The sequence below is a fragment of the Malaclemys terrapin genome, chromosome 16 (genome assembly GCF_027887155.1).
Source record: "Malaclemys terrapin pileata isolate rMalTer1 chromosome 16, rMalTer1.hap1, whole genome shotgun sequence".
NCBI lineage: Eukaryota > Metazoa > Chordata > Testudines > Emydidae > Malaclemys > Malaclemys terrapin.
This window is the reverse complement of record NC_071520.1, coordinates 8,777,800-8,795,550: the sequence shown is the minus strand read 5'-3', so window position 1 is coordinate 8,795,550 and position 17,751 is coordinate 8,777,800. Positions and strand designations below refer to the sequence as shown.

The 17,751-nt window shown below is 48.2% G+C and overlaps 2 protein-coding genes across 2 annotated transcripts in view; one reads left to right on the top strand and one right to left on the bottom strand.

Annotated features, from left to right (window-relative positions):
* TESC (tescalcin) overlaps positions 1-8,307 on the top strand; it is a 34,308-nt gene extending 26,001 nt beyond the window's left edge. The window contains exons 3-8 of the mRNA XM_054006947.1: positions 4,702-4,782; positions 5,500-5,639; positions 5,841-5,902; positions 5,992-6,099; positions 7,152-7,199; positions 7,987-8,307. Coding sequence (XP_053862922.1) covers positions 4,702-4,782; positions 5,500-5,639; positions 5,841-5,902; positions 5,992-6,099; positions 7,152-7,199; positions 7,987-8,064 — 517 coding nt within the window. The 3' untranslated portion in view covers positions 8,065-8,307. The remainder of the gene's footprint in view (positions 1-4,701; positions 4,783-5,499; positions 5,640-5,840; positions 5,903-5,991; positions 6,100-7,151; positions 7,200-7,986) is intronic.
* A 4,069-nt stretch (positions 8,308-12,376) lies between these two features.
* Positions 12,377-17,751, bottom strand: part of FBXW8 (F-box and WD repeat domain containing 8) — a 68,314-nt gene continuing 62,939 nt past the window's right edge. The window contains 3 exon segments of the mRNA XM_054006715.1: positions 12,377-14,102; positions 14,824-14,940; positions 17,278-17,451. Coding sequence (XP_053862690.1) covers positions 13,949-14,102; positions 14,824-14,940; positions 17,278-17,451 — 445 coding nt within the window. The 3' untranslated portion in view covers positions 12,377-13,948.

The following is a 17,751-nucleotide window of genomic DNA, read 5'->3' as shown; positions in this document are numbered from 1 at the left end:
TAGTAATTTTCAATTCACCTGATACAAGTACTGTAGTGCAATCTCTTTATCATGAGAGTGCAACTTAAAAAAGTAGATTTTTTGTGAGGAGGGGTTACATAAAAACAATACACTGCACTCAAAAACAAAACAGTGTAAAACTTTAGAGCCTACAAGTCCACTCAGTCCTACCGCTTGTTCAGCCAATCGCTCAGACAAACACGTTTGTTTACATTTGCAGGAGATAATGCTGCCTGCTTCTTGTTTACAATGTCACCTGAAAGTGAGAACAGGCGTTCGCATGGCACTGTTGTAGCCGGCATCGCAAGATATTTACATGCCAGATGTGCTAAAGATTCTTATGTCCCTTCATGCTTCAACCACCATTCCAGAGGACTTGTTTCTCTTAGTGATTGACCAAACAAGAAGTAGGACTGAGTGGACTTGTAGGCTCTAAAGTTTTACATTGTTACGTTTTTGAGTGCAGTTATGTAACAAAAAAAAAAATCTACATTTGTAAGCTGCACTTTCACAATAAAGAGATTGCGGGGGGAGGGATAGCTCAGTGGTTTGAGCATTGGCCTGCTAAACCCAGGGTTGTGAGTTCAATCCTTGAGGGGGCCACTTGGGAATCTGGGGCAAAAATCAGTACTTGGTCCTCCTAAGGAAGGCAGGGGGCTGGACTCAATGACCTTTCAAGGTCCCTTCCAGTTCTAGGAGATGGGATATCTCCATTATTTTTTTTTTTTTTTTTTACAGTACTTGTATCAGGTGAATTGAAAAATACTATTTCTTTTATCATTTTTACAGTGCAAATATTTGTAATAAAAATACTAAAGTGAGCACTGTACACTTTGTATTCTGTGTTGTAATTGAAATGGATATATTTGAAAATGTAGAAAAACATCCAAAAATATTTAATACATTTCAGTTGGTATTTTATTGTTTAACAGTGTGATTAAAACTGTGATTAATTGAGATTAATTTTTTTGAGTTAATCACATGAGTTAACTGCGATTAATCAACAACCCTAGTTTCCCCAGCACAAAATAGCTTTTTGTCTAAAATGAATATTAAAAAACCCCTGGAAACTAAAAACTTTTGGTAAAAAATTCTCAGTTCTACAAAACCAATTTTTTTTTTTTTTTTTTTTAACCAAAAGTCCCAATTTTTTTTGGAAAACTTTTTTTTGTTTTTGTTTGAATAGCAAGATGTTCTTGCTTTTCAGTTTTGTTTTTCATCAAAAAAGTGAAATATGTTGATAGGAAATTTGAACAAAAAAGATGTGTTTGTGTGCATGTGCTTTGGGATCAAAAACCACGGTCCGAATGTTTTGTGGGGTTCTTTGAGGCTGGCTGGTAGACAGTGAAGCGAAATTCAGCTAGCCCTGAAGATGCCATGCTGGGCTCTCCAGGAGACCCACTGGCCGCAGGGACAGGACTCTGTGCCTTCACTGTCGTGCTGTGTCCCTCCCGGGGCGACTGGCCACGCTCAGTAAAGCTGCTCGTTCCATAGCGAGTTTCTCTCAGTAACCTGCCATGAGTCAGCCCCCCTGCCCGGAGCAGCAGGGTGACCTTTCTGTCACAGCACAGTCAGGTGGAGACCCGGCCGGGACAAGGTGGCACCGCTCTGTGATGGAAGCTGTCTGCCAGGAAGGTGCCAGGGGCAGACGACAGAGACGCACAGGAACCTGCTTTGCATAATCTGTCTGTCACTCTCTCCCCACGTCTTCAAGAGAGAAAACAAACAGCAGCTGTCACAGTGACTGACAAAGGAAATGGGCCTCCTGCAGCACAGTGCAAATGTCTCCACTGGCGCGTTGGCAGTAACCCTGCTTTGTCCTGGGGAGCGTGCACCAGGCTCATTAAAACTGGTGTCACTGCAGCAGAGCAGGGGCTATGGGATGCTGGGGGCTGACACGGAGGAGACTCCTATTCCTTACGGAGAGCCCCAGCGCTGCCCTTGCTGTCGCTGCCCCGCTGACTCGTTCTGCGGGGAGTGGAGAGGGGAGTTTGTTGGTGCAGCCTGACCCCCCTGGAGCAGTAGGCGACTGAGTTTCTTCCCACTGCCAATGCCCGGCGTGGGTCTCCCCACTGCAGTCTCCCTCCATCGTCCAGCTTAGGGACGCCCAGGACAAGCACTGAGAAGCGGCAAGGAGGTGGGTTAGTGATCGGAGCGGGATGGCGCGGTACCCAGGTGAGCTGCCCCTCTGGCCCCTCGGAGTCTTGTCGAGTGCAGCCCCACCCGGGTCTCAGGCCAGGAGCCACCATCTGGCTCTGGGTGGGATAACATGACACCCCCACTCTATACGGGCCCTGGGTTGCAGTCCCCTGGTGCCAAGAGTGAGGCTGGGACCCTGCAGTCCTGTTTCCTCCAGGGCAGTGACAAACTGCCTCCTTAGAGCCAAATATGCTTTATTCAGAACAACAGCGGGTCCGAGAGACCCTGTCCCGCAAAGCGATGCTATGCTGCCTAGCCACCCGGGTGTCTAAGCCTCTTCCACCAGGGACTAGCTCCCTAGAGCCTCTTACTCAGAGCATCTCCCATACACCTCCCGGGAGAGCCTCTGGCAACGGATGGTCTTCTCTCCCCCCTCACCCCAACTTCTCCTCCTCAAAGGGCTTTTCCCTGTGCAGTGACCTTTGCTCTCCGGGCTCCAGCCTGGCCAAGCTGCTGTGTCACTGTGGGCCGGAGCCTGACACTAGACCACTCGTCCATAACTGCCCTTCCAGGGATGTGCCGAGCTGGGGAGTCATGTCTCCCCTTGCTGCACAGCCCGGTTGAATTTAAGCATTGCAGGCATGGAACAACCGTTCCACCACCCACCAGTACAGAACAACCCAGGCTACAGGAGACTCTAATAACCCAATATACAAGAACTCTCCCTCATTGCCCGTGCCACATCCAGTGTCCAACTCAGTCTCCATTTCTGTCATGGGGGAAGACCTGGTCCCCTGACCCCAGCCCCCGGCTTGCACCCAGCACCTTGCCACTTATTGTTCCTTTCTTGAGACTGTTTGCGCTGGCAGGTTTGCATCCGCCCGCCGGCCCCAGCTGGGGTTTGCACCCAAGAGGTGACCAAGTTATCTTGTTCTAAGTGATTTAATTTAAGTCCTTCCTACTGTACGTGCAGCTGCTGGAAACACGGTCCATGTCCGGCACCTAATGGAAAGCTGGAAGGAGGGGGTAAATTTTGCAAAGCTACTTCCCTTCCCCCAGTAGCACGAGCAAAACATTCTGATTAAAGGTCTGTTTCTTAGGCAGATAGGGACTGATTCAGAGAGCTCCCTATCTCCATAGATAGCCAGCCCTCCCTCTGCCCCGTCGTGCTGTGAGATTCTCAGAGCACGCAGATCACCCACCGTGTAGTGACAGTGAGCGCTTGTTACAGCAGGTAAGAAAATTGCAGGCGCTATCGCTAGGGATGATGCGTGGGCCTGTTCATGCCTGCGGTGCATGCGCATCTCTGCCACAGTGCACCTGAGCCACCTTTGGGCCAGCCTTTGCTCCCTGACCAAGAAGCAGGGGGTGACACCTGCAGGAGAATGCAAAGCACGAAGGGAAGCGGCATTTCCCCGGAAAGGCTGTTACTCCCTGGTTCTCCAGCCTGGCTGCTTCCTGCCAATGGTGCATACTTGCAGATTCAGGGAGGAGGTGATGGATTTGGCAGAATCGCCCCCCCGCCAACTCAGAGCACTAAAAAGTTATGAGTTAGGCCCCTCCCAAAATCATGAGTTTAAGGAAAAAGTACATATTGGTTCTTTTAATTTGGAATCAGTGCTTTCAGGGTTAGGGTTTCAAGCTTTTCTCTGCAACGAGGGTTAGAATCTTTTAAAAAGCTTTTCTACGTGATCACATGACTCCAGGAGTTGTGGCTTTATAAAAAAAATTACCGAATAGCATGACCTGACAATGCTGATCCTGAGCCAGCCCTGCTTCCATAACAAGTAGTATCGATAGACACCCTTGGTGTGGCCCGGGCTATTACCAGGGAGTGTAGCGCGAGAGCAGAGCGAAAACAAAAGCTGAGGGATTGGGAAAGCAGCCAACTGGAGAAGGCAACATAACGTGAGCTGCAACAGAATAAGAACTGAGCAATGCAGCATCAGTGAAAGTGACAGACAGGAAGATACTATTTCCTCCTGTCCTTTCCTGAATGGACTACAAATAGACTGGCTATTAATTCCTCGGGGGGTGGAAGGATCCGCAGCTCTGCAAGTTGGGCTGCTGCTCGGTGCCAAGCTCTTTCCGCTCGCACTGCAGGACCGTTCCACGCTGAGCTGAGTAATCTGAATGGTACGCTAGGATGTGTGGGCAATGCCTGGCACGCGCTGAGTAAATGCCCCATTACCAGAAGGGTTAAAATAATAAATCCTCCATCAGGGAGGGGACGGGAAGGTTTGGCTGTCCCCATTAGCACACAGCTGTTGGGGATTGGTATGGTCCTCTCTCAGTTTTGCAGGTTGCATTGTACCTGTGCCCGGCTGGTTAATCCACTTAATGAAGCTAGGCCCGTGGCAGGGCTGAATCTGATTACGCTTTTGTGCTTTGGAAAACGGCGAGCGCGTAGTAATCGGTGACCAAACCGTCTTGAGCTCGTCATGGGACAAGAGCCACTTTCCTGCCCCAACCCCGGGTGTCTTAAAGCAGTAACTGAAGTCCCTGTTTTCCCTTCTGCTCCGATTCATCCACCCTTTGTGGGTGTCTCTGTTTCCTTTACAGCAAGGAGAGTTTTGACAGGATCCCCGACCTGGAGTTCAATCCAATTAGGTCAAAAATTGTCCGGGCCTTTTTCGACAAGAGGTAAGACAAGCAGCCCTGGCAGCTAGCCGGGAGGTTTGATGTGTCCTCGTTCACGGAGTTTAAACTATAACAGGCCCTCAAACAAAGCTGCGTGGGTTTTGTTCCTTTGTAACCCCTATTTCACTTCCTTCTACTTGGTATCATTTCAATCTCAGGTTGCCAGCTGAAGGGCAACCCCCTCAGCCAAACGAAGCGGCTAGTGCCTGTCGCTTTACGGGAGCAGTGCACTTGAGAAGGCTTTGCGAGTGCTGCAGTGAGGGGGGCTGAGCACTGCAGGGGAGAGGCTTTGGGGGAGACTCGGGGCTGTTGGCGTCCCCCTGTCAGGAAGCCGGGGTGAGGTCACTGTTGTGAGCCGGCTGCCAGAGCCAGGATGCTGAGCCAAAGGTACACAGCACAGAAGCACCCAGGCAGGGTACAGTTAAGCATAGGGAGTAGGTGAGGTCTGACAAGTGGCTGACCCAGGGTGGTGAAGCACCCGTGGGCCTCTGTGTCACAGACATTTAATGGTAGCCAGGGGAAAGCACTAGCAACCATAGGGCAGGGAACAATCCTGCACCAACCAGGGTGGCATGGCTGGAGAAGATCTAACAGGCTGCATCTCTCAGCTCTGATTTGCGATGGAAAGGCACGTGCTGGCTGAATGCTCGCTGCCAGTAGCTTCGTCGCTGTCCGATCTGTCATTTCTCACCTTGTCTTCATCATCTCGTGCCGCTGCAGGAACCTACGGCAGGCGCCGGATGGGTTAGCTGATGAGATCAACTTTGAGGACTTCCTGACCATCATGTCCTACTTCAGGCCCATTGAGATGAACATGGACGAAGAGCAGCTGGATCACTTCCGGAAAGAGAAACTAAAATGTGAGACTTCCCCAGAGTCCCCAGCTCAGGGCTCCCCAGTTTTTGAGGGTGGGCTGCACAGACACTCGGTCCTCCTGCTCTTTCATTATTTCCTTACATTTGCAGTAAGCCTCTGGGTTCTGGGGTGCATGATTATGATTTGGCTCTTAGCCATTGGAGCCCATGACTGACCCTGTCGCTCTCCTGTGCCTTGTTTCCTAGTTCTCTTTCACATGTACGATTCGGACAACGATGGCAAGATCACCCTGCAGGAATACAGAAAAGTAATGTATTGTTCCAGCCTTCCCCTCTCCCAAAGCCTTTCCCAAAACCACTGCCACCCCTAACACCCGTCCGACTTGCTTCCCGCTAGGTGGTGGAGGAGCTGCTGTCTAGGAACCCCCATCTGGAGAAGGAGTCGGCGAGGTCAATTGCGGATGGTGCCATGATGGAGGCTGCCAGCATCTGTGTGGGACAAATGGTGGGACCCCTTTGGGTGGTATAATTACGTGTAGATATTGCGCCATGTGTAGCTGGATGCCAGGCCCTGCAGCGTACTCTGGTGCTGCTCCATGGGCGAGCACGCTGCACAGGACCGGTCTGGTCTGTGTAATGCACTCTGCTCTCATGTGCTGTACTTCAGCGCTGCTTTTGGGCTGGGCGCTCCAGGGCTATCTGTGGTGCTGTACCCGACGCGGTCACTCTGCCCCCTCTTGCTGTCTGCCGGATCCCAATTGCAGCTGGGCACGTCAGCAAAACGGGTGCACCCAAAATGCATCAGAGAAACCCCACTGGAGTAAATGGCCCAGCTCTAACCCCAGCGTGGGTATAGACAAGTCTCCACTTAGGCCCCATTCAGCTTGCGCTTACGTCCCATTGCAGCCTCGGTGCCTTGAAGGCTGGAACTCTCAAGCCTCCCTTTGCTAAGAGGTCCAGAGGCCTGAACACCAAAGGAACACCAAATTATTCGTCCCCTTTCACTGTCCTAATGTGGCGGCATTTGGTGCCTGTTCCTTTGGCCTGTATCAAATGGGCAGCTGTTGCTGCTGACTGGGACTGAGAAGCAGGTGACGGTGCCTAGCGCGGAGTGTGGCGCTGCAACAGCAGCAGTCAGTATTATGGTGCTTGTTTGCTGCAGCGTCCCTGTCCCAGCAGCCTCCGTGCCCAGACGTCCAGTTGTCTTGGGGCTGGCGTTCTGCTCTGTAATGTCTTCAGCTGTGTTCTTTTCCTCTAGCTCTGTTAGTCTTGGAGCCTCGTCTCACCTCACAAATAGAGCAGCCCATGCCAACAACAAACTGGTTGCACTTGGGTTCCCCCCCCCCCGGTCTTATGTAATAATAATCCTTTGCACCCTATCACTGTGAGAGTAGCTAAGCATTACCCCCATTTTAGGGGTGTGGAAACTGAGGCACGAGGCAAGGAAGAGGCAGGCCTCCTGCCTCCCCGCCCAGACCACCCTATCTCTTTCAATCTTTTCAATGCTATTAACAGAGCTGGAGTGGAGTTAATTCTGTCTCTCTTCCCAAACTGTAGGAGCCAGACCAGGTGTACGAGGGAATCACGTTTGAAGATTTTCTTAAGGTTAGCAAAGACTTTTGTGTTGCGCAGACTAACTTTTAAACAGGGAGCCTTGTTGGGATGGGAGGAGCTCTGGGGCTGAATTCAGCAGGAGAATTCATTCCCCGAACTTGTCTGGTGCAGTAGTTGCTACCCAAACCGTTTTGGGGTTGCAGTGACGGTGAAAGTACCTGTGCGCAACACCTAATCCTCTTGAGCTAATGTGCCCAAGCTGCTGGTTCCCATGCTGGGCTGGCTCCCAGGGCTATTGGAAAGGCTGTGGCCTCGTTTACCCACTGCCACCTGTCCTCCTTTTGTTAGTTGCAAAGCCACAACTGCCCCAGGCTTTTCTCCCCTCCAGACACTGCCAGGGACGTGGTAACAGCTTCCCGGGGTGCAACACAGGCAGTGGCTGGGCAGGTTTCCCATGCGCCGTCTCCTGCCAGTGTGCTCGGTGTTGTTCTGAAGGGCTCACTTCTGAAAGGCGATTGGTCTCCAAGGCCCCTTTGTTCTTGACAGAGGCTGTCAGCTAGGGGTGCCAGATGGGACAGTGGTTTCTGTGATGTGGACCCTGGCCCCAGATGAATTGGACGGAGACACTGAACTTGCTTCACACAGAGCTGTCAGGTGGTAGCAATGTTCAGCCATTACCAGCGCTGGCCATTCAGCGCGGGTATTAAACAGACCAGCTCAGGGCAGAAGGAAATGCCTGGGGGCTCCTAAGCGGCAGGAGCCCTTCTCAAGTCCATTGCTGGGAAAAGACCAAGCCCCTGACGTCCATCGCATTTAACCCTGCCTGTTCCAATTCCAGCTGTGGCAGGGGATTGACATCGACACCAAGATGCACGTCCGCTTTCTAAACATGGAGACTATTGCACATTGCCACTGACCTCTGCCAGTCCACAGAGCCACTGACCTGCAGGGCGAGGGGAGTGGAGCCTTGGGCAGAGGAGCCAGGCCAGTGACCTCCAATGGCAGGTCCATGCTTTGGGTATCAGATGTCTGTCATTTTGCTACTGGTGTGTGTGATTAAATCTTATGAGGTCCCTGTGTTCCCACAGGGGCTGCATTGTAGAAATGTCTGGGGATTAAATGCCGACTCCTTTGTATAATAAAAGAGTTTTGTTTTTTACTCTCTGCCCGAGGAACGTCGTTCCCCCTTCAAGGTGGCCTGAAACCTGGGAGTGCAGCTTCTCTGGAGCCTCCTGTTGCAGAGCAACAAGCTTAGCGACAAGGAGGCGATGCTCTTGGGGGGATAATAGGCAGCCGTTGTTAGAAAGCAACTGCTGCTGTAGCCATTAACATTGCAAGTGCAATAAATCACTCTCTCCTGCCCTCTTGCAGCCAAGGATATGCTCAAGCGTGTGGCTGGGGGGTGGGGAGTGGTTTTTCTCCGTTTGCAATTTTCACAGTGGTCCTTTCTGGATCTTTGATCACAGCAGCCCAAAAAACCAAACCAAAAAAAAAAAACAAAGAAGGGACCCAAGCTTAATGTAACAGGAAAATGAATTAGACTGGACCTTTGTCACCGTTCAGCTCCAATGTACAGATGGGCAGGCCTCCCATGGTCAACCTATGACTCATATACCCGCCCCCCCCAATACACACTGAATTTATCATGCCAATCTGACTCACCTGCCCTCTGCCCACTAACCAATGGGCTGCTGGCGTTCCCATCAGCTGAGCAGCTTAAAGCAACCCCTCCCCACTGTTTGCATGGTAAGCTCTTGGGGCAAGCAGTATCTCTCACACAATATGTATATAGCATCTAGCCCAGTGGGTGGCTCATATCTTTGTTGGCAGTTCTAGGTGCTGCTTGTTGATAACCTCAATTTAAAAAACAGAATCACCTGCCCTGAAAAGTTTCCTTTTCTTCTCGTTTATTTCCATCTCTAAATGTGCACAGACGCAGGCAGGCAATGGAACAGTGTCAGGTTTCGAATCCTGCCAATCCCAGGTCCCAGAAATGGAAACTTTCTACCGGTGAAAGCGGCTAAGATCCAATATCCACTGAGATGTTCACTTATTTCTAGGCCTGGCAGATCAAAACCCATATTCTGTATAAAAAAAGCAAACAGACCTTCTTCTTGGCTGGTATTACTATATATAGTTCTTCCTTTGGACTCCTGTCACCAAGGCAGCCTGTGGTAGGCAAAAATAGGGGCAAAAATACTGTTTTTAGAAACTATAGGTTTTTTTTTTTTAAATAGGTTTTTCTACAAAAGACGTGGCACAAACCAAATTCGAGTGGCCTAAGCAAAAATGTTTCTATGGCACAACAGGGCAGGGCAGGGCAGCCCTCTTGCACACCAGTAAAACCATTATGCCAGCACGGAGTGTGTGGGTGTACCCTAGAGATGGTTTAGTGCATGGATCTGTCTTAAACATAACTGGGCCCTAGGGTGCTTGCTTGGTTGCCTAGCAGAAATTTGCCCTTAATTAAAGGGTGAGCAAATGTGTGCTGGGCACCTTGAAGATACTTGAGAGCATGTTCTTAAGAACGGGCATTGGGGGGTTCTTAGTGCAGGAGCAGCCGTGGTGGGGGTGACACGTTTCTATGGGCAGGTCTATGTAGCTATGTTACATTGCTCAGGGTTGTGAAAAAGTGTCTCCCCACTACCCCCCGCCCGTGCAAGTTTCACGCTGTCCCCACGGGCTCTGTGTCGGCAGGAGACGCTCTGCTGGCGTGTTGGATTTTAAACAAGCTCTGGGGAGCGTTTGAATATCTTCCCCCCCTCTCCATGCTGAGAGCCCAGGCCCAGCTTTGGGCCCATTGCCCCCCCTCCCCAGCACAAGGCAAATGCCAACCACTCACACTGACATAGGGGAGCCCCTGGAGTACACTGATGGTGGAATTATTAGCATCGTAGACCTTTTCCTGGCAACCGAGACCCCAAACAGACCACGCTGCAAGGGGGAGATGTGGGATAGTCAAGGCATGGCTGCGTAGATCCACATGCGTTCAGGAGCAGTCTCCACCAGGGCTGTGCACTACGAACCTGTTTCCTCATACCACCTACCCCAAGCACATGCAAGGCTGTGCACTCCCAACCGCCACCCCTTTCCTTCCTTCCAGCTGGGGCTGAGAGCCAGCAATCAGTTTAGTGTATCTTCAAAAGCTCGGCCCTGGCATTCGCTGGAGACTCTTCCATGAAAGAGAGCTACACCTCTCCTCCAGCAGCAGCAAGCACTCTCCTGCTTCCTTCCAACACGGCCCAATTCTAGGGCTCCCTGAGCACCAGGACCAAGTGAGCCCATGGTCACCCTCACTGCCTTCAGGGATGAAGACAGAAAGATGCCTGGAGATCCCTCAGCCCAGTCTTGTTCTCCCTTCACTGATTCACGTTACCCCATAACTACCCTCATCCGGTGGCCCACCTAATCCACTAGCCTGATCCTTAGGGAAACATAGCCCTGTGACACTCTACTTTGCAACAAGGCCACAACCCAAGTCTCAAAGAGACCATTCCAGGACTGGACAGCCCAGCAAAAAGATCAGGATCAACCTTTGCTACCAGGTCTAGCAATAGCGTTGCCTGTTAGCCCAATGCGCCCCCAACTCCAGATCCTGTGTCTGGGCAGCTCTGTGGGAAACTGTGCAATCCCTGTTACTGCTCCCTGAATTTAACACCGCTTCAAAAGGCCACCTGATACAAAGAACGATGCATCGCTCATAATCGATCTGTCTTTGTCCCAGGAGCGAGTAGGGAGCCAGCAGAGAGGATAGAGTTTCACCTCTGGAAGAGGCAGTGATGAGATCCCTCTCCCCTCAAGTGCTGCTCCTGCTCCGGAAAGGCGCTGCCGGGCACCAGTGCTGGGATTCACACTCCCCACCCAGCCAGGCTCCTGGGCTAGAAAAAGCGCACTTTTGTTCCTTGTGGCTTGAGAAGCAGCCCCCTCAGCAGGGGCTCTCCGGGCAGTTGGCACTGAGCATATTGGCATTTTAGGCCATCCTGGATCTGTCCTCGCCCTGGTAAAGGCCAGGTGGTTACCTGTTATTGCTGCAGGAGCACTGGAGTGCTTTGATCACGTGCTCAGGTGGAACACAAGTAGGTTGATTGCATCTAACAGATCCTAGTGAAAATAAATCATATTTCATCTGTACAGCACAAGGTCCATTGATAGCACTGTATAAATGACGACTCAGAAAAACAGAGCAGGACATTCCCTTTCAGGCAAAGAAGCTAATTACTCATATCCTATCATGGCTACTTTCTAACACCAGCAATAGCCTAGTTTGCACTTGGGCATGGAGCACAGCTGGAATGACCAGAAATCATTCTGAATCCGCCGTCTGCTAAATGAATGCCAGGGATAGGATCAGTCCTGCTAAAGGGACAGCCCTCCAGTACACCAATGGAAAACTGCAAAATAGGAGCAGCATTAAGGGCCCATTGCAGACCAGAGCAAACCCCCCCCTAACGGAATAAGCCCATGTTTGGTCCTACACGAACTGGTGCCAGTGCCCCAAACCAGGCTATTTCATTAACAGCAGTGATTCTTCACAGGACACACTCACAATTACTATGCAGAGCATCTCTTTCACAGCAACCCAGCAACCCCTTCAGTCTATTAATGAATAATAAAGTGAGACAAAAACAAATTAGATAAGGCTGGGGAGGAATGTGAAAACGGTAAGATGGATTCCAGGGAGAAGCTGTGAAACAGGTTGGGATAATGTGCCAAATGCTTCAGTTATCATCCAAAGGGAAGGACAAAGTTGCCTAGGGGCCCAGAGGCATGGGTAAGGAGTGGCCAAGTGAGTCAGAGAGCGCGGTGTGAGGTTGAACGAAGGTTTACATAACACAGCAACAGGTCACACGTATTCTATGGGGGACAGAGACAAATGAAGAGGTGGGTGATCTGGCCACACGCGCCTGTTCATGTTAGAATAAAGACAGGGACATCTTAGACCAGTTAATGAATAGCCTAGTTATAGCAGAAATGTTCTTCAATAGGTTTTTACTACACACCTGAACGAAACCAGATGCCCAGGCTGTAAACCACAGAGCAGAAGGAAGGGAGCTGGCCTCTCCGAAATGGAAGGGATTGTTAAATTACACTACAGAGATCAGAAATACCCAGGGCTTCTTGAAAACGTAAACTGTATTTTATTGTGTGGTCAACTTGACCGAGTTTTTCTTACACATTTCCACTAGTGCAGTGTGTAGGAGAAAAGTAACAGGGTTATTACAACCAAATAACACATAGAAGTTTATTGGGGGTCATGGAAAACATCACAAGCCAAATACAATAAATAATTGTAAATGATTTCTTTTCTCAGGCAGGAGAGATTCCCCTGGGACTGTTTCAGTATCCAGGGTGGCTAATTTTTATGCGAAGAGACAGCCCAAAAAGAACCATTTCACCAACAGACTTGCTAGGCCTGCTCTAGACATAAAGTTGTGCTGATTTAACTAAAGGTGTGATTTTAAACTCATTTTGTTAAACCAGTGAAAACACAGACACACAATCCATTTTAAACCTGATTTATGGTGGTTTAGCTTGCACTGAGAGAAGTACAGGTGCAAGCTAAACCAATAACCCCCAGTCTTACACTGATGGAAGTTACGGCCATGCAGGACTTGGCACCAACTTAGCCAAATCAGTTTTTAAACCAATTTTAGTTAAACCAATGCAGCTTTTGTCTGTAGGCAAGGCCATATTTCTACTCTTCTTATCAAGAGTCAGACGCCGCAATATACAATTCAAAGATGTCAACACGAGTTAATCACGCCCAGAGGATGCAAGACAGAACCTGTGTAGTCACCTAGTTTGGCAGCTCTGTCCTCTCTACTTTGCTAAATGGGCATGATCAGTCTCAAATATCATGTTATCTCAGTGATTACAAGAAGGTTCATAGAATCATTATTAGAGACAACCTGGAATCAAAACAACTTCCGAGACAGTGGAAGGATGCAGTTCAGGTACAAGGCACTGCCCAGCCTTGTACCTCAGTGCACAGGGATTAGCCCACCCTAAGTCTGTAAGGAGGAAAGTCCTTACAATAACAAACATTTATGAACCTTTAAGGTACAGATTCAGAGATTTTTAAAAATTAAAACTTATTTAAAAAAATAATTCTGAGTTGTTTGGCCAGCTGAGTCTCCAAGCCACTCAGGCCTGGATGAGAGCGAGCTGCCTCCTATGCAGAGCGCATTGTGCTTTGTTCTGTTGCAGACTGCTGGACATTCCCCTGCCCGCAGCACACGCAGGGAGACAAGAACTGGCAGCTCGTCACGCAGGAAAGAGATCCCAAGCTTGTGGCTCTGCAGCAGGCCTGTTCCCAGTTCTTGTTTCTTTCTCTCAGGACAGCCAAGCATCTGCGTATGCTTGAGCTCCTCTGTGCCCTTATCATCCTGCCGAGAAAGTATCAATTCTCTTTCACTTTGCCACTCAGGGTTCTCCTTTGCCCCACCATGGCACATCGATCTGCCATGAGAATGAGGTCACCAACACTCTTCCTGTGAGCAGTGGGAATGGACCATTTCCCCAGGTTTAAGACTCCCACTCATTTTTCAATCTCCACTGACCAGAGCAAAGGTTCAAAGGTCATTTTGGATCATCAGTATGTTTGAGTGATACATTTGGGGGCAGCCTCAGAATCTGCTCTTGCATATGCCTTCAGTTTTCAGCGAGAGCCCAGCCCACTAAATGTGTTGGAACAAGTCAATGCAATCTTTAGTTATCACCTCTTGTGATTCCCAGTTTCCTTTCTGCTCCATGTTGGTTGGTAGGGGACTGGACCACAGAAAACCAAGGAAAAACCATTCCTAAGTTACCAAAATGTTGTCATAGGGGACAGCAAGGCCAATGTTGTAGTTGTAACCAGTCACTTCATCATACGAAGAGCGGCAAATAGGAAGGACACTCTCTCGAGCCAACTGGTCCACTGAGAATTCATAGGCATAGATGATTCCTCGATGCCTGGGCAAAAAACAAACAAGAAGGACAACGTGCCATTTCTAATTGTGTTACAAGCAAAGTCAAACCTTTACCAACGTGCAACAAGTCTGGTATCCTGCTTCCAAAAGCAGCCAACACCTGTTGCTTCAAGAAAGCAAATGAGGCCTCAATACACCATGAACACTTGTGCAGTATTGTAGATAGAAGGAAATCCCTTCCTGACCCCTGCAGTGTTCGCTGTATGCCCTGAAGATGAGATTTGATTCTCTTACTTTAGCAATATATAGATATAATAGTTACCTGCCCATAAATGATCTAATCCGATTCAGGGACAGGGAAAGTCAGTATATTATAGCTGGATACTTGGAATCAGAAAGGGAAAACTGAACTGATATGCAAATGCCAGGACCTTAGTTTAGGCTTCAGCATTTTCCCTTTGGGAGCTAATGCCATCACTAACATTTAACGCAAGGCAAGGAGCTGCATTCCCTATGCGGCTTCAGGGGGTTGTGTGTTCACCTACTGAGGAGGAAACAGACTCGAGTTCAGAGGCAAACAGAGAGAACATTGCTTCCCAATAGCTTGGAAGATTTATCTGTTGTTAAATGCTGCACATCTCTCTCGTTGCTGGTTTGGCATAAGGTGTTTTTGAACTGATATATTTTCATAAGTGTCTCCACTCCTCTTTAAGACTGAGCGTTCAGATGCAGAAACTTCTGCCCTCCAGAGCCTGTTCACTCACCTACGGTGAGCTGTCAGGTCATCATCCATGATGCTGGCACCCCGGGGGTTCTTCTCATCTGGGATGTTTGCTGTGATGAGGCTGTGAGTATTGAACCAAATATGACGGACTGGGTGTCTGGAAAATAAAGAGCAGAATCGGGTGGGAGAATCCACTTACACACGTATCAGACACCTAATGATCTAATAGGAACAATGATAAACCTAACTCCGCGCCCTGTCTTTAGTCACAGGCGGAGAAACTAGACTTTCATTTTTTCTAGGCAGTACAGTGAAGCCTCAGAGTTACAAACCCCTCGGGAATGGAGGTTGTTCGTAACTCTGAACACAACGTTACGGTGGTTCTTTCAAAAGTTTACAACGGAACATTGACTTCATACAGCTTTGAAACTTTACTAGGCAGAAGAAAAAATGTGGCTTTCCTTTTTTTTTTATTAGTTTATGTTTAACACAAGACTGTACTGTATTTGCTTCTCTTTTTTTTTTTTTTTTTTTGGTCTCTGCTGCTGCCTGATCGTGTACGTTTGGTTCCAAAGAAGGTCTGTGGTTAGTTCGTAACGCTGGCATTCGCAACTTTGAGGTACTACTGTAGCTATTTAAAGTATGAAAATGAAGCTTTTAGTACCATCTAGTGGCGTATTGCTAGAACACAGATGGAATTCAGAGCCTATCGCAGGCGATGCTGTGAGGCAGCACATTTGCTTATCTTCTCTGTGAATGCACTTGTCCACATGTGAAGACAAGAAAGCCTCTCAAAGCTAACTGTATCCACGCCCACCACCTTGGGACACCTCAATCGGAATCATGAGCTGTGACTGCTTCAGACAGCCACTGTATGACACAAAGCTGAGTGGTCCTTCCATCATTCCCTTCACTTGTGAACAGTTTAAATATCGACCTCAGAACCCTTGTATCAAGGCAGGACTCTTTCAATTTGAGACACACCCAGAGGATTTTGTCTCCTGTCCTCTCCCAAACAAACAAATCATTTCCCCTGCTTGTTTTTTCCTCCTGCTTCCCCCTCTGTGACTGTGGGTTATGGACACAGACACCCAATAATGCCTTTCCTTTCAGTAAGGGCCTCCTGGCACTATTCATTTAGATTATCCTTTCTGACTCATCCACAGGTTAATAATTTTATAACTGCTAAATCTAATGACTTCAGTCATATGCTATGTTTCCTCCTCCACCCCAAAGGCCCATCAGATACAAATAACCCTCTTCCCTGACATACTCATTAAGTGTTGCATTGGAAGATAATCAATGCAATAATGTTCCTAATGCATCAGCTGCATCACAAAGAACTTAACAACTCATGGGGTCAAAAGAGAAGGGGACCACCTAGTTTTAATCAATGACCTAACTTGAACTCTCCAGACAGTAAATACCTTGTCTCATCCACCTCAGCCTTGGGAAAGGGTCATTACAGTTAGGATATATCGGTCCATTTTATAATAATAGGGTATCACTCTCAGACTTACCAAAGGCTAAACCTTGAGGTCTTTGCTTCGGCAGAACTTTAATCAAATGGGAATTTTGCCTGAATAAGAACTGCATAAGGAAATCATTAAGATTTGGTGCATGCAACTAAGGGGTCTGTCTTCATCTCCAAGATATTAAAACATTGTGTACTGTCAGCATAAACAGTGATGGGTATGTCAGTCTGCTGGTGCAGAAGCATCATTTTTGGCCCACTGATTATTGCTTTTTAAAGGGATGTGAATATGTTGTGGAATAATCTCTGTAGTCTGATCATTTAAAAAAAAATTATGTCCTCCCTTTTGTTAACTCAAAGGCATAGGACAATGCTGTACAAACAGTTAACACAAGAGTAAAACAGACAAAAGACTGGTAAACCAAAACTGCCCAAAATTCAGGGTTTGTAAAGTGAGATTTGACAAAAGCTAAGACAAAAGAAACTTTCCCAGAATTCAATACCACACACCAGTATGAGAAATTTCACCGGGACCAACACTGTTTTTATGGAGGTGAAGCACATGAATTTACAATTTATTGTCTAATCTGAGAGAAATGCAAAAAATAAGCCATGAAAAATAAATCAGATTTATAAAAGTTACCTTCATTGCAGTAATGATGTGTTAGAAGTAGCCTATTTAAAGGACCTCAGTCTCTTAAAAGTTTGTTTTATCAGTGCTCCTTTAAATTAAATTAGCAACAACACCCAAGAAAATTGTGGAGAACACACACACACACACACACACACACACACGCGCGCGATTAACCATTTGGAATCCTCTTTAATCTGAGTCCAACTGAACAGACCACAGATTCCAGATTTCAGTTTTCAGAGACTGAAAACTAACAGAACTATCATGCTGTCCTCAGAAAATTTAGGCATAGGATATTCAGGACCAAAGTGAAAACATGCCAGTCAGTCTGTCCACTGGATCTGGAAATGTCATGGCAGTAAAGCCCCTCGAGCAGATGAAGTTACCTGGCGTGCATTTCCCATAGCTTGGTGCCCATTCGCTGATCCCACACGCAGACCAGACCCTCCTCTCCTCCACTGACAATTTTCCAGTCATCCATCTGCACGGCAGACACTCCTAAATGGTGGGCATAGAGGGAGCACAAAGATTTGCTTCTGCGGAGGTCGTATACCCTGACCCTGAACAAATGGAAATCAAGAACAGAGAGAGGCAGCTGTTACACTCCTATCTGCAGCTCATGAGAATGCAAACACTGTTTGGACTGTTAGCACGTTGATTACAGTTGCATTACACTTACAAAACACCACAATACTTTTAAAGAGCCTGCAATTCACTGGCAAAGGCAGAAATCCAATAAAATCAGCAGCTAAAAACTGCCAGCTAAGCCCATCGCTCTATTGGCTGTCTAAGGCCATGTCTACACTATGGGCACTATATACCATAGCTATGCCATGGTAACCCCATAGTGCAGATGCAGA